At 41.8% G+C, this 23,905-nt stretch overlaps 1 protein-coding gene across 1 annotated transcript in view; it reads right to left on the bottom strand.

Annotated features, from left to right (window-relative positions):
* Positions 1-23,905, bottom strand: part of SLC22A16 (solute carrier family 22 member 16) — a 530,176-nt gene that overhangs the window by 400,637 nt on the left and 105,634 nt on the right. The window contains exon 2 of the mRNA XM_044071399.1: positions 1,096-1,572. Within this exon, the coding sequence (XP_043927334.1) occupies positions 1,096-1,572 (477 nt within the window). The remainder of the gene's footprint in view (positions 1-1,095; positions 1,573-23,905) is intronic.

Genomic DNA, 23,905 nt, shown 5'->3' on the forward strand with positions numbered 1-23,905 from the left:
GTTCTGTGCGGAGAACTTATATGTGACGTACAGTGCATACAGGACCATAAGGCTTTGGTATACTGGCCAAATGTCGGGCTGTCCTGGGCGGGAGATCCCTAATGTTAAGAATACTGCAACAGTGAAGAGAAGGGCATCTACTGTTATGGTAAGATTCTGCACAACTGTATTTTCCCAGTAGTTACTAAAAATAGCTATACTGAATAAGACTGTTTACACAGCCCTTTAAATAAATAACAATAATAAGTAGAAGCAGACATTTTACTTGCATTGCCTGGTTTTACTGGCACGGACATGCACAGATGTAAAATATTTATTGTAGTAAAGAAGCACTGTAAATTGGTAGTTATCTATTATGCCTTATAACAAGCATTGAGAATTTTTCCTCCATATTTAAGCTTTTGCCCTACTCAGGTTTAAGACTAGAGGCAGTTACCAGTTTCTATCTCTTATTTCAGGTGAGTACTACTTCATAAGGTACTGAAATCACCCCTGCACAATTTACAAAAATGTTTTCCTAGTTACATTTCAAGTCCTAATGAATAAAACCTGTTAATCTTCATTAGTCTACTCAGTCATACATGCCTGTTAGAATTTTACTATTGTAAAACTCAACAAATGCATGACGAATTTTTGCAGCATTTTACCATATACACTTCTTTTTGCATGCCAATAAATTCTAGTGATAAGAGTTTTCCTTGGTTATCTTTGATATCTTTTCGCTATACTTTATAATTGTCTCCATTAACTGTACTTACTATGAACAGTAACTGTTCATGATGCATGTGAATTAGCTCAAATGTAAATAACTCCTGTAGTTATTTTTATGACCCAGGTTGTGGCTAAATATCATGCAGGACATACGCACCTACTTGTTTATTAAATGACATAAATACATTTGTAATTAAATGATGATAGGCATTTTTGTTTTGCTACTACATATGGTTGCAGTAATGTGAACTTAACAATTTTAAGAACATAGTCACAAACTTTTGACATTATACAACATAACTTCAGTGTTTGAGACATAAAAGTGTCATTCTGAACCGACATTTCAGTTCTTAAGCATTATGCATTAGAAATCCATTACAATACCTGTCTGCAAGGTCTCCAAAGATCATTGCTCCAAAGAGAACTCCAAGCATGAAAGTGGGCTGTGTGAACTTGCCAAGCCATTCCTGGTCACAGACCAAGTTCCAGTCAGTCACAATTGTACTCTTTAATTTGGCACGGTCATATAGAAACCCATCTGAACAAGGAAAATATGACTTGTTGCCATCATATTCGTATGTCAACTTAAAGCCATTGTCTCGCCTAAATCTACTACACTGATCAAGTTCCCAAATGTCTCCATTGGCAGTCTGGACCACAACGTATCCACTATCTGGTGTCCACAAGTCCCAGATGTCCTCAAGCCCAAGTCTTGAAGAATTGCAGACAAGAGCAGAACTCACATTTCCAGGTGCCTTACAAACAAAATTAGGGGTTGCTGCAAGGAACACAGAAGCTAAGTAGTGGATGCCACAAGAGATACACTGGAAAATGACAGCAAAATATACAGATGCCTGGAACCTGGATCAAAAAAAAAGAGAAAAAAAAACACTTAAAATTTGAAATTAATGCTAAGCAGACATGAACTTTGGTGGATTAGCTAGCAAAGTAAAGTCAGACATTAAATAGGCAAGTAACTTCAAACTTCCCCAAATAATGCCCCTCATTTATTCTCTGATTGTTTTTTTTTTTTCAGCTCAACGTGGTGTCCTGTGGCTTGGTAGTGTGAGTTCTACTTTATTATCCATGATCTAGGGTTTAATCATGTCTTCCTGTCACTGTCTGGGTGAAGCTGGTTCATTCTTCCCAATGTATATCTGCTTTTTCTGGGCACTCCAGTTTCTTCCAACATGCTAACTGACTGTCTAAACGTTTACAAACACACACACACACACACACACTATACTATACTATATCATACTATACTATACTATGCTTACATTTTGCTTGTGATCCAGGTAATAGCTGAAAGGGGTTTGCAGACCAGCTCATTTTCTTGGTTAACAAATTATCTTATCACCATCAATTGTATACGTTACGATGCTCATATCCTCTTTTGGTGTTGTTTGTTCTACCATTTCTGAAATTCTAGGCACTTTCTAGAGGATAACACCCATTTAGGAACAAGACAGGCATAAATCCCAATAAATGGCTAAGTCCATTGTTTTAAATGGCAATTTAAATTATGTGCAGTTGTGTATAATAATCACTATCCTAGTACTGAGGTGCTTAAACGGACATGTATTTAATCACTATGAAAGCACACTATACTGACAAAAATGTTTACCATTAGCATGCTGAATGATTTACAGGTCTTGACATACAAATCACTGTTTACTTAAATGTGCAAAAACAATAAAGCTAGAATAAGCATGCTCCGATCAGAATAAGAACCAAGGTAGCATAACACCAGTGAAATATCATGAAACAGATCCCTGAGGTACTTTTATGAGACAAAAGTTAAAGTAGGTCAGGGCTCACTATTTTCCAGTCAGTAACAAAGTTGCCTGTCTCTGTTCGCCACTATATGTCCAAGATCTTCAACAAGACTACAGTATATACCTATGACAAATTAATCTCTGAAAGTGTGATGTGGATACCTGCTAAAGCATAGCTTTGTCCACCTGGAAAATAGTACCTGCCATGTGCAAAATGATAAATCACAACACCATCCTGGTGGAGAACAACCAATAAGACAAAGCTGTAAGGCTGCACTTATCACTCACATAAATCAGCCATCATACTTTGTAATCCCACAGACTTGACAAGGTTCCTAATATAGCATTATGATCAACATTAAACAAAACCAGTGAATACAAAGAAACATAACGGTTAGCACATTATTCTGAAGGCAAGGACACCTCAGCTGTCTGCTGTTACAGTGAGAGCCTCATACATATGTATTATGCTACTTCAGTGCACTACTGTCATAACAAATGCTATGCATCCTAAGAATGGGTAGAAGTCCAACAAACATACCTTGGACAACAGTCATAGCACCACCACCACTAATTTAAAAACTAGATACAATGTATATTGTTTGGGAAACTGGTTGTTTCTGCAACTGAATTGTCTGAGAAAGACAGGGAAAGCTACCACTATGTTAATGGATTGCAGTTTTATATTCCTTGAAGAGGGTTCTTGTAAAGGCATAACACTACAATGCACACAGCCATTTAATTTTAACAGTTGTGTCCTACTCATCACTAAACATGCTCAATCTAGACTTAATTAATTTTTTTTATTCTAGAAACGCAAACAAACAGTTGTCTTCTGGGCTAATGGTCTGTAAAAGTTACTCCCCTGCAGCCAATGGATGAGGATAGAAAGACAGGGGCTGAATGGTTTGGTTCAGTCGATATCCATGAACACTTTAGCATGAAAAATGACAGAGCCAATCTAAATTTAATGAAAATGGTGTACGGCTCTTAACAAACAACAGCCTACAGCAATTACGGCATCCTAACACAATAATAGCTAATAAGATGTCTGCTCCCCAGGTTGGCCATAATTTTAGAGGTACTGTATATAAGTGTGTAAATGGAGGCTGTTTCATTCTTTCTAGAACAAAATTAAAATCCCAAGTAATTTAGCAATCAGCCTAGAAGATACATGTGGATCCCATGGACGGCATGCTGACAAGGAAATACACACACAAGCAAAACAGACACCTACCTTAGAACCAAGTTGGAATTTTGCAAGAAGTGGTACATAACTGTGCCTTATGCAATTATAACAACATAACTTCTGGTATGATAAGTATAACAGCCTAACATGAGTTTTTTTCTTGCTTCTTCAGGGACACACAGAGCCAAGAAAATAAAATAAAGCTCTCCTAGGAATCAAAAAATATTCAGGATTTGAGATGTTAAAACTCTTTAGTGTTAGACACTTTCTCTCCAGTCGTGATATATTCACTAGTACCCACTCTCTTCTCTTTTCTAATCCTCACCTGTCCCTTCCTATCACTCATTCATTCTGTCACACCTTTAAATCCCCTTATCCTCTACCTCACTAACAAAAAAAAATAAACTTTCACCTGACCTCACCAAACACAGCTCCCACCTTATTCCCTCTCAAAACTATACACTTCCTTAAGTATAATATACACCTTGCAGCCCCATAACTAACTAACTCAGCTGAAACAAACAAAAAAAATAAAATAAAATGCAGACAGTCGATGACTACATCTCCCAATACTTAATACATAGTGGTGACATACACCCTACTTCACCCAAACTCTACCCCTCACTCATCCCACCCTATTACCTCTAGCAATCCAGTTTCTCCCATATAAAACTCCAAAAACTCTTCTGTATATTGTTCATATTAACACTAGAGTCATCTATAAAAAGCTATCAGAATTCTCTGCATGGCTAGCATTGCATTCACTTGTCATTGTTAATAACACAGACATGACTACAAAATGAAACAAAAGATAATGAAATACTCTTGCTGGATTGAAACATACTGATGGCAGACATAAAACATAGGAGTGCTAGTGGACATATAATACTTCATAAAAACACTCTGCAGCTCACCCTATCACCCCCCCCCTCCAAATTCATCAAAAATCCTTATATCTACTCTCAAACTAAATTAACAGAAATCCTTGCCCATAATAGGAGCTTATATCACACCTGGAAACAATCATAGCACATCAGATATCTCTGTTTTACTGGATAGCATCCAACATCCTCACACACAAACTATTATTAGTTGACTTCATCGCTGACTGTCTTTGTCACTGCCTCTCTCTCCCATACCATAAATCTATATGTACTAACACAACTGATCACCTCTTCCATCCACTTCAACAATAAAAATAACAAGGGTACTGCACATTCATATCTTACCTAAAACAGTATAACTGGATGAACCTAAGGCACCTACCACTTGATGACACTGTATCTCACTTCAATAACATATTCCTAAAAATCCAGAATGATCTGGCCCCACTAAAATAAAAAATGATCAGAATCCCACTAAAATAAAAAATGATCAGAATCCAAATTACTGTGGTTTTCCAAAAATCAGCTTATAAATCCTGGCCATTCAACACAGCCTTCACTACACTCAAATCTATTTAATCAGTTGACATTGCTAATGAGTTTAACTTTAACATTATTAAATCAGTCTCTTCCTTTCTCAACAGCTCTACACAAAACAATGGCATGAACACACTGCAGAGTCTAATAAACCCCCATACTCTGTCTCTCCAACCAGTGTCTACAGCTATCATCAAAAAACTACTACTTAAACTAAAACCTACCTCCCTAGCTCTTGCTGGCGAATATCTAAACATTCTTTAGATCTCAAAAGTTTATGATTATTATTGTTTAAATGTTATTTTATGTATTTTTTTCATGTATTTGAAGATTTTATGTGATTATTATACAGGTGCTTTGAATATACCTTTTGTTATTCATTGTTGTGAATATCTAAACATGGCAGCAGTGGCTACAGTTTACCCTGTCTCAATTCTAATAAACTGCTCTATCAATAAATTTTAAGTACCTTTACTATGGAAAGAACGTTACATCCTCCCCATCCACAAAGGTGGTCACTCCACTAACTCACCAATTACAGACCCATTACCATTCTCTCCCCCTTTCAAAAATACTTGAGATGTGCATTCAGACCCATCTCCTACACTACATCACACAAATGCACTCCTCTCTCCTTTGCACCCTTTCTCTATCACTTTTAACTAATATACCTTTCAAAAGAGGTTTAGACCACGCTAACAGAGATTATAAAAAACATGTAATGGACTGGAGAATAGGTCTTGAAAGTAATTATTTTCTGTAACTGGATTTCAAGACCTCTTTAAGCTACCTGTTGGAGGGCACTAACTCGGATTCATACATAATCCCACAGTGGGTGCTAAGAGCTGTAGCCAAAAGGATCTATTTCCACAATCACAAAAAATGCAATTCCAAGACACACTGGATGAAATGAGGAAAGATCTCATTGTTGGCTAATCTGCATATCTCTGAATCACCTAGTGTTACAACTAAAGCTAAACAGCACTTTCCTGTGGCAGTCACCAATGGCGACACCAAGCAATGTGTTAGCACAGGCATTCCCCATTCACTCTTCTATACAAATGCACATATTCAAACGTACACACACACACACACACACACACACACACACACACACACACACACACACACACACCCATGGACACATCACCATAACTCTTAGCTGTCCCTTAGTATAAGCAGCACCCTGGCTTTTTATTATAACCTGCCCCTCATATATCAGCAATGATTGCAGTCATTCAGTAATACCAAACATTAGAGTTTCACAATGTCTTACTGTGCAGACAATATATCAGGGTGCAACAGCTAGCCCTACATGAATTCTTCACTTGATGAAGAGGACTAAAACACCAATTTGTTAAGGAGCTGCTTTCAGTATGAAGGGTACAACGTTTGCGGCTCCTCACTTATCAATAGTTAGGGTTATCCTCAAATAATCTCCCTGGTGTCTACTATTAGTGCTTTCTCCCCGTGTGCATATGTATGGTTATACTTCAGAATCTCGAATTACTGAAATCCCAAATTTCAGTAATTCGAGACCATGAAGCCGAAAACCAGAATGCCAAAAGTGCATAAGAGCGAATTTGAATATCTTGAATCCGCTCTTCTGCATTTCCGGTGCGTCGCGTGTAGAGTTATGGTGCCCAAAGTTGCAGGAGAGTGAGTGTTTGTGTGTGTTTTGTTATGCTGTATGTGTGGGTAAAGGTAGGGAGGTGTAAGTGTGAGTGTTGAATTTGTTGGTGCTTGTGTATGTGTGATGTGCATCTGTATGCGAGCGAGTGGAGGATGGCGTGGTGTGAATTTTTTTTTTGTTATGTGCGACCTTGGAGTTGGTATATATAAGTAGGGGGGTGGGGGGTGCAGCCCCCCACATGGGTGGTGCAGGGGGGCTTGCCTCCCTGCTTATCTGTAGTGTAGGGTTATGTGGTTTGTGTGCTGTGGGTGGAATGGTGTGTGTATGTGGTGTATGGTGTATGTATGTTCATGATTGTGTGATTCGGGATTCTGGGTTTCGGTTTTGTGAATGGTTCGACTTTACAGTCTCGGGTTACTGAAATTCGGGATTTCTATCATTCGAGATTATGAAGTGAAACTGTATGTATATATCTATGAGTGTATATAAGTGTGTGTGTGTGTATACACATACATATATATATTTGTAAGCATTTTACATGATTTCCCTGCTATCTAATCTTGCTACAGATGACAAAAACATTGCTTTCTAGGCCAAGGCTACAGAATTCAAAGCATTTCCCTCTTGTTTAAGTGACTTGAAGTAATAGTTTAAAGAGTATCCCTGGTGTGTTGTGTCCCCCCATATGTCTTTCTTGCTGCAAAACAAGAAGTTATGTACTCACCATAACGTTCGATGTATGTAGTCCATCTCGCCTCACATTCTTACCCATGGGTTCGGAGCCGAATGTCGGCTCCGACTCAACCAAAACTTCTCTAGCTCAAAGTCTTTCTATTGGATGGGCTAAGATGGTGTCCCATGCTGCACTGCTCTATATCACCAGATCTAGTTTGCTGCGAACACCAGCACTCATTCTCCATGCATAACAACACCCAAGGAAAGGAAGAACAAACCAAGAATGAAGGGAGCTCTGAAAACAGACCTAACCTCCAGATCCTCCAGGAAGAGGGAAGGAGGGGGGGGGGTAAGTAAGAATGTGAGGTGAGATGGACTACATACATCGAACGTTATGGTGAGTACATAACTTCTTGATGTTATGTAGTCCAATCTCGCCTACATTCTTACCCGTGGGACAGCGTCCCTCGCACCTAAATCCTGGGAGGCTCAGTGGAAAATACTCCTGAGCACTGTGGAACCAAAGGAAGACCTGCCCCTAGATACCACATCCAACTTGTAATGAGCAACAAATGTGTGAGGAGATGCCCAAGTAGCTGCAGCACACATATCATCCATAGACAATCTGGCCTGATAGGCTGTAGATGTAGATACAGACTGAGTAGAGTGAGCCTTCACTGGAAACGGTAAAGCTTTACCCCCTGAGGAATAAATAAAGGAAATACAGCTGGAGATCCACCTGGAGAGAGTGACTTTGGCAACAGGAGACCCCATTCTGTTTTCCGAAAAGGAAACAAACAGTTGATCAGATTTTCTGAGGTTTTTCGTTCTGTGCAGATAAAAACGTAGTTGTCTGTGTACATCCAGTTGATGGAATTTGAATTCTGCCTTGTTGGAGAACTGGGGAAAAAACACTGGCAATTCAATGGATTGATTAAGGTTACTGATTGACGCCACTTTGGGAAGAAAGGAGGGGTTTGGTCTAAGAGAAACCCTGTCCTTATGAAAAATCAAGTATGGGGGTTTGACTGATAGAGCTTGAATCTCTGAAACATACCTGGCTGATGTGATGGCTACTAAAAAGACAGTCTTCCAGGACAAGAACTTTAAATCACAAGTAGCTGCAGGTTCAAAGGGGGATGAAGTAAGAGCCTGTAGAACAAAGTTTAAATCCCAAGGCATGACAGGTTCCGATACCGGAGGACGAAGTAACAGAGTGCCCATCAGGAAAGCCTTACAAAGTTTATGAGCCATCAGACTAGGCTCATTTGCGACATGAAATATAAAAATCGCCGCCAATTGGACTTTAATGGTGGAGGCCACTGAGCCCTGGTGAAAAAGCATAGACAAGAACTCCAAAATAGATGAAATTGGAGCCGTGTAAGGGTCAATCCTTTGGGTATGAGCCCAAATTGCAAATCTCTTCCATTTGTTGGAATAAATCTTCCTAGTCGAGGGTTTATAAGAGGAAGATAAAATATGAACTACCTCTGGCGAGAAATGATGAAGCCTAACTAATGATGGAAGTGGAGTAGCCAGGCTGTCAACCGGAGGGTCCGCAGAGAGGGATGGAGCTGCCCTGACATATGTGTCAGTAAGTCTGGTTGTGGGTCCAGAATCCAAGGAGCATCCACAAGGTAGGAATGGAGAAAGGGGAACCAAATCTGATGAGGCCAGTGTGGGCAATCAGAATCATTCTGCTTCCCAAGGATTGCGCTTTCTGAATAACCTTTGACAGCAAGGGGACCGGAGGGAAGGCATATAGTAGACCGGAGAGCCAATCGTAGACTAGAGCGTCCCTGGGTGACTACCCCAGAGGGGGAATTAATGTGAAGTAACTGCTGCATTTGGCATTGAGGGGGCTGGCAAAAAGGTCGCAACAAAGCTGACCCCACCTGCGGAAGATCCGTTCTGCAACGTGACAGTTCAGGGACCACTCGTAAGGCATCAGAATAGCTTTGCTTAGCTTGTCTGCGATCACATTGGACTTTCCCAGAATGTGCGTTGGCAGCAGAAAACATTGGGAAGACACTGCCCACTGCCACACTCGCAGCACCTCTCTGCATAGGGGATATAACTTGGTTCCTCCCTGCTTGTTCATATACCACACCACTGACATATTGTCCGAGTGGATTGCAATAGTCCCGAGAGGAAGAAAGCTCTGAAGTGCCTGCAATGCCAGTAGCACAGCTCTCATCTCCAGGACACTGATATGCAGATGCATCTCGTGCTCTTACCACGTGCCCTGGACTGTCCTGCCTAGATAATGACCCTGCACCCCATCTGGGAAGCATCCGTGGTCACCGTGGCAATCAGGGGCGCCAGAACGAAGGACTTTCCTGTGTCCAGATTGTCGGTGCAAAGCCACTAACTGAGATCCAGTTTGCACCTGTCTGTAAGTAGAATAGGGTAAGAAAGAGGAAGACATTGAAAAGACCACTAAGCAAAGAGAAGCCACTGAAGGAGTCTTTTATGTAACCTTGCTAGAGGAACTAACAATCTTTGCGGCCATAGTCCCCAACAATTGGAGAACTCATCTTGCCTTGGCTCTTTTCAGAGGGAGCAGGGCGTGAATTTGTTGTTGTAGGGCTCTGATTCTTTCCTGTGGTAGAAAAGCCTGCATGAAGACGGTGTCTAGTTCTACACCTATAAAAGTGACATGCTGTGCGGGCAACAAGGCAGATTTTTCCCAGTTCAATGTTATGCCCAACTGTTGACACAGATTTATAGTGGCGTCTCTGGTCTAAATTAGTAGATGCCTGGTGGTGGCAGTGAGGAGCCAGTCATCCAGATATGGAAACACTTGGAATCCTTGACGTCTCAAGTGAGCAGTCACCACTGCCATGCATTTGGTGAACACCCTGGGGGCTGTGGTGAGACCACAGGGCAGGGCTTGAAACTGAAAATGACTGGCTCCCAGCCAGAAGCGTAGGTGACCCCTGGATGCCCTGTCCATTTTGATGTGGTAGTAAGCATCTTTGAGGTCGATGGCGCACATCCATACTTCTTTTCCCAACAAAGGGAGAATAGACTGCAATGTGACCATTTGGAACTTGGACTTTTGTACATGGTTGTTCAGCCGGCTGAGATCTAATATGGGTCTCAGGTTCCCTGTTCCTTTCGGCACCAAAAAGAATCTTGAGTAAGTCCCTAATCCGATCTGGTCTGAGGGGACATGTTGGATGGCTCCTTTTTCTAGCAGCTTTGAAACTTCAGAAGCTGCATAATCCTTTTGACTGGGTGGAACATCCATGATTTTTCTGACTGGAGGGGGGTCTGACAAAAAGGGAATGACATAACCTCCGGAAATTATTCGTAAAACCCATTGGTCCTGGTTGATGTCTTGCCAGGCCTCTGGGTATAACGAGATTCGACCCCCGACTGGCTCTGGAAACGCACAGTCGGGCCTCTCACAAGGAGCGACGGTAGGGAGAACCGCGAAAGGAATCACGGTCTCCCGAGTTGCGGGGGGTCTCCTCTGCCTCTAGGGCGGCATCTCCCTGAATAACCCCCCCCTTCCTCTGCCTCTGGAGGGGGCTCATCTTGTGCACTGGGAAAAAACCTCTGTGATTTCTTGAACCACATTTTTCCACCCCTCTGGGCCTTGGGATAAGGCCTAGAGGGAAGGGAAAAACGGACTCCTACAGCAGACAGAGCTTTTCCCTCCTGCTCATACCTGGTGAGGGTGTCTTTCACCTTGGTTCCGAACAAAGAAGAACCATCAAAAAGGGCGTCAGTGAATGAAGACTTGAAGACCTCCGTGAAATGACAAAGGCGCACCCAGGCCTGACTCCTAAGGGCGACTCCTGAACCTGCTGCCCTACTCGCTCCCTCGGCTGCATATGAAATCAGCCTCATGGAGGAGTTAACAATGGAACTGAGGGTAGACATCTGGGCATTAACCGTCTGGGTCACCGCCTCAGAAATGTTACCCGTGAGAGTATCTCCAAGCTCCTTGAGGAGATCTCTCTGGAGCCGTGTAAAGTGAGATAAATAATTCAGTGACCGTAAGGTAAAGGTCACTGAAGAGAAGGTATGCTTCCTGTACTGGTCCATGGTCCTAGACTCCTTGTTAGGAGGATGGACGGTGGAAGAAGACTTGGCTAATTCTTTCTGAGTGGCCGCTGCCACCACCATGGCATCCACAGGGACTCCCTTGGAAAGAAACTCCTTACCTGGGGGAGCAGACAGAAATTTATTGGGTCTCCTGGGGACTGGTTCCACAGAGTCAGGGTTCTCCCACACCCTTCGACAAATCAAATCCAGGAGCTCGTCGAAGGGTGGAGACACCCAGGAGGCGGAGGGCTGAGCGCCGAAGGCTTTCAGGAAAACCGACGGCCAGTCACCTCTTTGTTTCAAGATCTCTAGGATGTTAGAGAAAGAAACATCTTCAGAGGATGACTTGGGGGACCTCTCCGATTCCTTGATGTCAGTATCTGATGTGAGAGACTCATCCTGGAAGTCTATGTGCTTCCTCTTGCATGTTTTCTTTGTAGGGGGCTACTCAGGCAAGCACTCTGAGGGGCTCTCAGAAACTTGGGGACCACTCATGGGGGTACCCTGAGGCCTTGGGGCTCTGCTGTCTAAAGATAGGTGGTGATCAGAGATCCGCACCAGAGTAGTAGGGGACAGAATGGCTGACCCACATGATGTTGCTGACGATCTGGCCAGCGCACTCCACATGGCCTCAACGGCTGGTCCCCCTGAGTCCGAGGAGTGACCAGCCTCCGAAGCCATGACAGGAGTCGGACTTCCCCGCACCGAAGCACCAAGAAGGAGACTAGGAACCGAGAGAGATGTCCCGAAGCCTCTCCCTCGGGTCCGACTGAAGAATCCCAAGTCCTGTATCCCGTGGACGGCACCGACGGGGTCAGAGCTGACATTGGCACCGATAAGCCAGAGGGGGCCATCGGAATTGACCTGGAGACATCACATGGAGCCGAACACTCCAGCTCCGAAGGCTGGGTTGCGCTCGGAGGAGGAAGTATCGAAGTAGGTTGCAGGATGGACTCCAGAGCTGACTGGGTCGGAGCCGAGAACAACTTTGCTAAAACTGGAGACTGAAGGAGTCTCTGCACCACTCTATCGACGTCCACATCCAATAATGTCCTGGAGGATTTGGAGGACAGGGAGGGAGATCGAGACCTCCTCTCAGGTGATACTTGTCTAGTACTAGGCGATCGGCTCCGAATAGGTTCCAACATGATTGAAGCCGACGCCGGTTCCATCACCACCGACACTTCCTGCGGCCCCAAGGACAGTGGAGCCAAGGATGTCGAAGTTGATTTAGCTATTTTCTCCGGTGGCTCCGAGGAGACCGATGAAGCCGGAGACCTCTTTTTAGATTTGGTGGTTTTAGCTTTAGAGCTGGAAGCAGTTTCCAGACCCTCTTCGAATTATGGTTTCAGAAGTCCCTTCAAAATCAACTTATTCTTTCTTTCCTGAAGGACCCTCGGACTAAATGCATGACAGAAGCTGTATGACTCCTGGAGATGGATTGCTCCCAGACAATAAACACAGACAGAATGTCCATCGGTAATGGAAATTTTATAGCCACACTCTGAGCACTTCTTAAAGCCCGAGGGCTTGTGCTCCTTAGAATCTTTGGACATCGTAACCAACTATCACAAACCAAGACAAAAAATTACAGGTACGGAACCAACTTGAAACAACAGTCAGAGGCTTACACCACACTTAGGGCAGGAAAAAACTACCACTAACACAAAACTCTGACGAACTATCCTCAGACACACACAGAAAAGCAGGGGTAGGACTAAAACCTCTAATTTAAACGGTTTTAGACCAGAAGGTTTACAACACAGGGAAGCAAGGGGACAGACTAGGTCCTCTAACTGAAACGGGCCTAGCCCGTTGGAACAGCTAGTGGGATACCACAGGAAAAATCACACACACACAACTTTTAGCTATTAAAATAGCTTTTTGTTTGCAATAAATTCTCTCAAGAAGACGAAAAAGGGTACTTAGCCACAGCCAAGAGCGAGACCACATCCGAGCTACACGAGCGGCAAACGAGATCTGGGGATATAGAGCAGTGCAGCATGGGATACCATCTTAGCCCAGCCAATAGAAAGACTTTGAGCTAGAGATGTTTTGGCCGAGTCGGAGCCAACATTCGGCTCCGAACCCACGGGTAAGAATGTAGGCGAGATTGGACTACATAACAACTGTTGTTCTATTCACTTTTTAAGTAACTGTAGAGTAATATTTTAAGGGTATCCTGGTGTCTAGTGTTGCCCCACCCATATGTATTGTGTGCTGCTCAATTTTTCTTCTTCTTTCTTTTTCAGTGATAGTAGGGTAATATTTTAAGAGAATCACTAATGTGAAGTGTCAACCCCCCAGATCATTCATTTGTCGAGTGTCAAACCTGTTGTTCTATTCACTTTTTAAGTTACTATAGGCTAATAAGAGTATCCTGGAGAATAGTGTTCCCCCTACTCATACAACATTTGTGCAGCAAAACTGTTAGTTTATTATCCTTTTACTTGAGGTAAGAAAACTATCTGCATCTCCCTAGTGTCTAGTGTATCCCCCAGTACTGCAGGATCTGTTTGTTAACCTTGGAGAATTTAGAGTTGTGACAGTTCCACACACAAACAAACAGGTCAGTGCATGCATGCAACACACACACAAACACACATACAGCCCCCTACCCTCACCCGACTGCATTCACGAACACACACACACACACACACACACACACACACACACACACACACACACACACACACACACACACACAATTACCCAAACCAACACCTAACTAACCCCCTATTATGACCATTCAGCCAGACACATATACACACACATACACCTGACACCAATTATCCCTCAGAATACACTCACACATGCAGCCACACACATACACACACACATAACCAACCACCAAAACTACCTGCCTGTTAAACCCCACCATTTAACCTCTAACATGACTTCTCCCACTGAAAGCAATGGGTGAACATGAACTTTTGGCTGAGATTAATTCTGCCAGCCAAGCTAACAGCAATTCAGGCATTTCCAGGGGACAGCACGTTTAATTATCACAGGAAACTCCCCTGGAATGCCTTATTAGCATATAGCTTGGCTAAGGAAACAGCCCACAATGGACCAGATAGGATCACTGCAGTGGACCAATCTGTGAAATAGAAAGGGACACTCTTAGCAGTAGCAAACCATGATAGGGGTTACCAGTAGCAACAACCCTTTCTGAATCCATCCCACTGTGTCTCACAATCTGAAATCATGTTATTATGTCTCCTACTGCCAATAACTGAATAAAGGTTACAGCAAAATGTTGGTCTGAAAATGTACTGGTAGGTAGAGCCCTTGCTCAACCTGAAAAAGACAGAAGCCCAACTAGTCATGTGAAGCAATGGAAAAAGCAGCAGTTTGCCTGCCATTCTAAAGTTTAAGCTGCCTTCTTGTCCTGGAATTCTTCCCACATTTACCATAACAATGTAGACATCTAAAAAAGTCCTTAAAACAGAAAAGAGATAAAGCTGCTCTTCTACAAACAAAAACACATGTCCTACCAGCAAAAGAAAAAGAAGACGATGTTGCTCTTGTCAGCTTCAAGAGCTGCTGGATTGATAGGTTTTGTGTTGGCATTCATTTTCAAAGTCAAAGTAAACTTTATTGTCATTCAAATCTACACCACAGTGTAGACGAATGAAACTGCGTTGCTTCGTTCACACATATATACAGAAAATATTTAGTAAAAAAAGTAATTTGACATCACAAAAACATAACATATAAATAGAAATACATAGAACAACATGTAGATATTGCACAGTATATATTGGACTCTTTTGAATTCCTTGTATAAGGGTACAGGTGAAGAACAGACAGAATTGCACATTCAAATACAGACATGGACCATCTATACTGCACTTGTATGAACTGTGTAAAATTAGTAAAATTTGTAAAATGTGATGAGCCTGTAATGTGTACATGCCTAGGTGATATGGGGGTGAAGGAGCTGACTTTCTTCTGGTGTGCCTGTCGACAGAGTTCAACAGTCTAGTGGATAAGGGAAAAAACTGTTTATTAGCTGTCTCTGGCACAGACATTTCATCTCTGGCTGCAATGAGAACTGTAAGATACAATCTTTATGGCCTAAATTAAGTAATTTAATTTCATACTACTTTGAAAGTTAGCTGCAGCTGAGTTTAACCTCTTCTCTTCTCCTCTTCTCTTTCAGTAACCTCTGTTACAGTATTACTTTCAATAGTTAAATACAGTCTGACATACACATGTATTCTTCTTCTGTCCAGCAGGACACACTGTTGGTACATTTTTAACACAAGCAGCTTTACAAATACATTTTTCAACAGAAGCATCTGTATAAATCAGTTTGATATACAAATGACATACGATTCTTTACAAAACTCCAGCTAGCTATGCTGGCATATGTTGCACATCTACTGCCCTACTCCTGCTGGCATAGCTGGCAATACCTCAAACTGTCACTCTATACATATTTATATATATATATATATATATATATATATATATATATACACACACACACACACACACACACACACACACACACACACACACACACACACACACACACATACACACACACACACACACATATATATATATATGTGTGTATATATATATATATATATATATATATATATATATATATATATATATATATATATATATATATATATATGCACACACACACACATATATATATATATATATATATATATATATATATATATATATATATATATATATATATATATATATATATACACACACACACACACACACATATCTATTTATATATATATATATATATATATATATATATATATATTTTTTTTTTTTTATATATATATATATATATATGTATACCAACTCTGAGATTACACTGCAGTGGAGAAAAGGGTAAATGTAAATTCACCATTGAAGCATGCCTATGTAGATCGCAGTACAGTGGCGATCAGGGAATTTACCCTTGTCCCCACGGTACTGCAATTTTTTATAGCTGCTCGACAAAGATAAGAAATTAAACAGGATGACTGAATGAATTAATTGATTTTCTACTGTCAAATTACACAGTGGTAGGACAAATCATCTTACTAGAAGTTTTACTTTATACAGAAGTTGTTCGGGGCTAGAACTCTGAAGGTAAACAGCAGCTGGAATATTTCTCACATATAAATACTGTGCTTGCTATGGTTAATGCTGGCACATTAAAAATACTTTTCTTGTCATTAAGTTCATTTTTATTAACTGAAAACTGTTCTGTCATTATTAAAACTCACACATCTCATAAAACCCTTTCAAAATATCATTATTAAAACTCAAACAGCTCATAAAACCCTTTCAAAATAAAAGGCACTGGTGTTGTAAATTGATAGTCATTTTCTCAAAAGGTGTCTGTAAGCAAACGATTCCTATGGTTGCCACTTTTTGCAAGACGAAACATGCCCATGGCCAGTGCAAAGTACTGAACTTCACTTTTTTGCCCAAATAAAAGCTTGTTCTTCTAGCATTTGAGTTGCTTGTGCTATTTAATATAACATTTAGGTATTTCAAATGCAAAATAATTATTTTATGCAACTGTTAAAGAAAATTTAGGTAAGGTTTTTTGTCCCAAAGTCTCAGGATATTTGCCATTTTTTAGTTTTTTTCCCCACAGGACACAAAGTACAGTTTTGTACCTACCATAAATGTAGATGTTTGAGTGTTGACACTGCTGCAGTCATTACACTTGGGTTATCTGCCGTCAGGCGGTCCCACAGTCGGCCCGAATTCCAAAGTCTTGGTCCGGCGTAGGTTGCAGTCACTTCTTCCCTGACATCAGTGCGACAGGGGTATAAAAGAGGCAGCCAACGCCATTTTCTTCAGTTTTTCTTGCCCCAGATGCCAGGTGCCCCCAAATAGGAAGGCAATACATAATGCTATGCAAACATACATTAGTAGGAAAACAATAGTAATAGTTGTAAGCAACTACACCATATAGAAATGCATCAAATTGATAGTATACAAATGGAGTTATAAATAAAACCCTGGTACGAAGAGGGGAAGGAGGGAGGGTAACCTGGACTGCAGCAGTGTCAACACTCGAACATCTACATTTATGGTAGGTACAAAACTGTACTATGTTCATCGTGTTACACTGCTGCAGTCATTACACTTGGGTTGAATCCCAAAGCTATAGCTGGGTGGCTGGTACTAAACCGGGGTAGGAGAAGCTAGTATGCCCTGTAGAACTGCAGTGGCAAAGCCAGCTCTGGTTTTTGAGTATAATGGTAAGTGGTAGTGCTTGGTAAAGGTATGCACTGAACTCCAAGTTGCAGCCTCCAAAATGTCCTTGGTTGGTACCCCTCTGAGAAAGGCTGCTGAGGTTGCTGTAGCCCTGGTGGAATGGGACCTAATGTTAATAGGTACAGGTTTCCCATGTTGAGTATAGCAGTAGCGGATACAATGTGCTATCCATTTAGAAATAGTCTGTTTTGAAACAGCCTTTCCTTGTGAACCTGCAGCATAGGATACAAATAGTTGGTCAGATTTTCTGAAAGTCTTTGTCTTATCCAAATAGAAATGTAATTGTCTATGAATGTCCAAAGAGTGAAGGAGCCTTTCTCCTTTATTCTGGGGGTTTGGATAAAATGTGGGTAAATGAATAGTCTGATTCAGAGCTACACTGGATACTACCTTTGGCATAAAGGAAGGGTTAGTTCGTAAGGAAACTCTGTCTTGATGAAAAATGATGAAGGGCTCCACTGCCATTAGGGCCTGTAGCTCTGAAACCCTTTGTGCTGAGGTAATTGCCAGCAGCAAGGCTGTTTTCCAGGACAGGTATTGTAGATCTGCTGAGAAAGCTGGTTCGAAAGGAGGCAGTGTTAGTTTTTCCAAAACAAAGTTGAGGTCCCAAGTTGGAGTTGGAGGTCTTCTGGGCGGTCTTATATTCTTAGCACCTCTGAGGTACTGCCTTAGTAAAGGATGTGAAAATATGGGAGGATCCGTATTGTAATGAACTGAAATGGCTGAGGCATGGATCTTAATGGAAGAAAAGGAAAGGCCTTTGTGCAGCATCTCAGTTAAATATTGCAGTATCTGAGAAATATTTGGGATTAAAGGATTTTGTCCTTTAGCCTGGTTCCAAGTGCAGAATCTTTTCCATTTGTCTGAGTAGGTTTTCCTGGTGCTGGGCCTTCTGGCCTCCAAAATGACATCCATGACATCCTTAGAGAGAAGTGTTGATTGATTATTTAACTTATTTTCCATGCAGCCAAATTCAAAGTCCTGAGCTGACCGTGAAGGGTCTGAGTGTTTTGCTGAGTCAGCAGGTGTGGAAACTGAGGTAAAATCCATGGAGGTCCTTGTGCCAAGTTCCTTAATATTGGGTACCAGTGTTGGCGTGGCCAGTCTGGAGAAATTAGGATCGTTTGTGGCCTCTCTGATCTGGCTTTCAATAACAACTTTGCCAGTAGAGGTAGTGGAGGGAAGGCATAGACTGTTAATGTTTTCCAACTGAATGATAGGGTGTCCACTTTCCAAGCTAGTGAGTGGTGTGTCCTTGTGCAAAATTTTTTTAGTTGGTAATTTTGGGGGGAGGCAAATAGATCTATGTCTGGCCTTCCCCATTTTTGAGTTATCATTGTGAATATTTGTGGATCTAGTCTCCATTCGTGAGGCTCCATGATATTTCTGCTTAGCTCGTCTGCCAATGTGTTTTCCTTTCCTGGCAGGAATTGTGCTTGTAGCTGGACATGATAAGTCAGTGCTGTGTGCCATAAGGACATTGCTTGTCTGCATAAGGGGTAGGAATGTGTTCCCCCTTGTTTGTTTATGTACCACATTACTGTGGTGTTGTCCGTCTTTATTAGCAGTTGTCCTGGATATAAGAGGTCCTTGAAAGCTGTCAGGGCATTTTGCACAGCTAGCATCTCCTTTTGATTGATGTGCAGATGCATTTGATCTGCAGACCATTTGCCCTGTATGCACTGTCCTGCCATGTGTGCTCCCCAGGCATAGTTCGATGAGTCTGTTGTTATTGTCTGCTTTGCTGCGGGTAACGCAAAAGGCTGACCCTTGTTGAGGTGACATGCTTGAGCCCACCATAGAAACTCCTTTTGAAGGCAGGGAATGAGTGGTATTGTTGCTTCCAAGCTGTGGCTGTGTTGAGTCCATATGCTTTTCAGGTACCATTGTAATGTCCTCATATGCAGTTTGGCATATGGAATTAGTAGTATGCAGGATGCCATGAACCCCAGGGCCTGCAGGATTTTCCTTGCAGGGAGCTGGGTTAATGTTGCCATCATATTGAAAAATTGAGTCAGTTGGTTTTGCTTGTCTGGCATGAGATAAGCCATCTGGGCCGTTGTATTTAAGCTGGCACCCAGGAATATTATCTCTTGTGAGGGCACTAGTTTTGATTTCTTTTCGTTTACTGTGTACCCCAGGCAACTTAGTATTTTTCTTACAAAAGCCAGATGTTTTAAAAGAATGTCCTTGCTTTCTGCTTGAATAAGGCAGTCATCCAGATATGGATATATTTGAATTCCTCTTTGTCTGCAGTATGCAATTACTGTTGCCAGGCATTTCGTGAATACTCTGGGCTCAGTAGATAAGCCAAAGGGCAGTGCAGAGAATTGGTAATGCGCTGTGTCTGCAATAAATCGGAGGTATCTTCTGCAATTTTGTCTGATTGGGACATGCAGGTATGCCTCCTTGAGGTCCAGCGTTACTAGCCAAGCTTTCTTGCCCAGCATGGGAAGAAGCTGCTGAAGAATGAGCATCTTGAATTTGGGTACCTCCAGATATGTGTTTAGAATTGAGAGGTCTAAAATGGGTCTCCATGCTTTGTCCTTTCATGGAACCAGAAATAGTCTTGAGTAAAATCCTTGTCCTTGCTCCTGTGTAGGAACCTCTTGAATGGCTCTCATGTCCATGAGAGCTGCTATTTGTCTTTGTGCCTCTGCCCATTGATTTGGTGGCAGATTTGGCATTCCTCTCATCCTTGGTAAAGTGTGAAAGTGGAATCTGTAGCCTTGAGATACAATATTTAGAACCCATTTGTACTTTGTAATGATGTGCCAGTTTCTTGAAAATAGTGCTAGTTTTATGCCCAACGGTGCTGCCTGAGCAGCTTTGCTTGGCAGACGGAGAGGAAAGTCATTGTGATTGTTTTCTGAAAGGTTGAGATCTATCTTCTCCCCCTCTTTGAGTTGCAGGCGGCCATTGTATAGGCCTGTAGGAGCCTTGTGGCTGACCTCTGCCCCTAGGGCATCTGTATTTACCTCTCTGTGGTCTGTCTGAAGCAGGAAATGACCAGTTTTTAGTTGGCCAATTTCTGCTGAAACGAGGGGGTTGTACTTGCAAGAAATCTTTGACTGTCTGCATAGATTTAGCCTTTTCCTCCATTTTCTTTAAAACGTCCTCTGCTTTAACTCCAAATAAAACATCCTTCTGTAAAGGAGCATCCAATAATTTAGATTTAACATGTTCTGGTAAAGTTTGGTCTTTTAACCAAGCATGTCTACAAATAACCGACCCTGTGACAGCTGCTCTACAAGAAGCTTCCACTGAATCAAATCCACATTGCAAAGTATGCTTTCCCACTTGTTCTGCTGCATGCAACAAATCCTGCATTTCCTTAAAATCAGGTTGTTCTGAAAGAATGAGCATTTTCTGTTTTAATTGAGACATCAAAGATTGCTGGTACTTCAGCATGTGAAACTGACAATTCAAAGCTCTCATAGCTAAAGTGGCAGAAGTATACACTTTTTTCCCCCATCTGTCTAGTGCTCTTGAATCTCTTTCCGAAGGAACTGGATTTTTAGCAATAGAGGCCTTAACCCCTTTGGGGCCCTGGGAAATGGTTTCTGGGTCTGCAACAGGGCTTTTATATAAAAATTTATGTGAGTCAGGAACCCTGTAATACCTGTCTGGTTTAGCTGGTGCAGGAGGCAATGCATCTGGGTTAAGGCTAGATTCTGAATAAACATCATCCAAAATGTCTAAAACAGGAGGGATAGCAAGAGGTCTGTGCTGAGGTAGAAGAAGGAACTCACGGAGTCTTTTCTTTGAATCTGAATAATCTTGGCCTTCCCATTGGAAATGTTCCCTCATGGTGTGCAAAGTTTCCCCAAAAGAGAAGTCTTCTGGTGGAGATGCTGAGGGTATAGACTCTTCAGTATCAGAATCTTCGTAAGGAGAAAAGGAGTAATCCTGTTCCTCAGAGGAAGCTGAGGAAATGGACACTTGATCCGAGGAAGGGTAGTCTTCCTCCTGTCTAGGCCTTTTGTGTGGAGGGGGATGGGAGCCCCTGATAAGGGTAATCAAATCTTCAGCCATCTTAAGCATTTGTTTCTTAGGCATAGGGCCCTGTACAGGAGTCTGCTGAACAGGCTTCCTTACCTTTAAAGGGTTCTTTAATTTAGCATAGGACTTAATGGTAAGTGTAGTCGGTCTAAAGACGCCTTCAGTACCCGAAGGCCTGTCTACAACCTCGGATTCACCTTCGAGACTGGCGTCCGCTGGGCCTAAAGGTACAGGATCCTGAGGGCCAGCAATGTCGGTCTGCGAGGCCGTCTGTAGTTCCAAATCTGCGGTCGTCAGGGGCTGCGTAGGTGCCTCGCTGCAAACCGGAGAACCGGTGACTGACCTAGCAGAGGCCTCGTTATCTGGTCTGAACCTTGACTGCCTGTCTTTATCTTTGCGTTTTTTGTGCATTCTGGTCATTGGTTGCTCCGACGGCATGTTGTAATTAAACTTTCTACCAAAATAATGTCGGGCAAATTCTGCCCGACGCTTAATAGTACGTTTGTTAAACCTAGCACAAAACCGACAACCAGTGACGTCGTGGTCTGGGCCTAGGCAAGGAATACAGTAAGAATGAAAATCCTTATGAGGTATTTGCTTCCCACAAGAAATGCAATTATTAACTTTGTCTGACATCGGTCTGAGGCAAGAAAAGTTTCCCCAACAGGGTACTTAGCTTTAGAGAAGACTTCGGTCTGAAATTCGATTGGAAAATCTCAGGAGTTGGTCGACCGGCACTTGCAAACTGCTTCTGCTTCGGGCACCGCGCGGCAAGGAAGACTGAAGAAAATGGTGTCGGCTGCCTCTTTTATACCCCTGTCGCACTGACGTCAGGGAAGAAGTGACTGCAACCGACGCTGGACCAAGACTTTGGAATTCGGGCAGACTGCAGGACCACCTGACGGCAGATAACCCAAGTGTAATGACTGCAGCACTGTAACACAAAGAAGGACTGGTGGTAACCCTCACAATTCACACAACTGAAGGAAACAGAAATTGCCCAACTCTGTCAGAAACAGTATAATGGTGGTTAACAGTGGCAAGAAGTAAAAGCTATACAATGTTAATTAACACTACATAAAAGTTTAAAACTTAAGTAGCATACTACCTTAGATGGCCTTTGAGTGCCTGCCCTGTCAAAATCCAAGATGTGATAGTGGACTTTGGCAGAAAACATAAAGAATAGGCTTTAATCATTTACAAAAGACATTCTAAAAATCAGTGCTTTCTTGGATCTCATTGGTGCTGTGCTCCTGTGGAGGGCGGGACTTGATGTAAAGTTGGTACAAGAAGTGCCTTGCGTCCACAGTGAAAATAAATGCATGAGGGAAAAGTCACAAGACACACTCTGAAATAACTATTATTATTTAATAATTATTACTTAATGAATGCACAAAGTTATTCATTAAATATGAGTTAATTAAGAGTGCTTGCTCTTTTATTGTTTTACTCATGCATTTCCTTTCAGCGACTCCAAGTACTTCTGAAATGGAAGGAGCCAAAGCAACAAGTCAGCAGTAAAAAAAAAGACACATCCATTTCAATTTCTTTACTTTGTACATGTATTTAAACAGAAAATACTATGTTGGTTTGCACAATGGCAAAACTTATTAACATTTAAATTTACAAATTATCAGTTCCTCTCTCAGTTCATAATGCAACCATGATATGGAAACAGAGAAAGAAAATATTCTAGCATCAGGATCATGTTACTAAAGCCAAACCTTCAATAGAAACACAGTAGTAAGAGGTCGGATGACGGATGTCACTGAAACATGTCTTAAAAATGTATTTTCATATAAATACAATCAGATCAGGCCTTATGCCCTAATGAACTTTGTAAAAAGAGAAAAATGGATGCAGGTGCTGCATTTTGTTTTGTACCCTTGTACATGATCTTGAAGAGCACATCAAAGCGTAAATTCTTCTACAGCAACGTTTGGCATACGTATGAAGCATGAATCTGACATGTAAAGTAAACTGTAGGCACCACTGGACAAACTGGCAAGGCAATGACTGTTATAAAAAAGCAATGCAAATAAAAAAAGTGTGGAACAGACACTTCCACCCTACTCTCCTAAAACTCTTGCCCTACAATTTAAATTTAATAGAAAAACAACAAGGCTTTTTTACCCTTATTAGCATTGTGCTTGAGCTAATTGTAACTCAGCACAGCAGGATC

The sequence above is a fragment of the Protopterus annectens genome, chromosome 1.part0 (assembly GCF_019279795.1).
Source record: "Protopterus annectens isolate FY-2018-M chromosome 1.part0, PAN1.0, whole genome shotgun sequence".
In the NCBI taxonomy this organism is placed as follows: Eukaryota; Metazoa; Chordata; order Ceratodontiformes; family Protopteridae; genus Protopterus; species Protopterus annectens.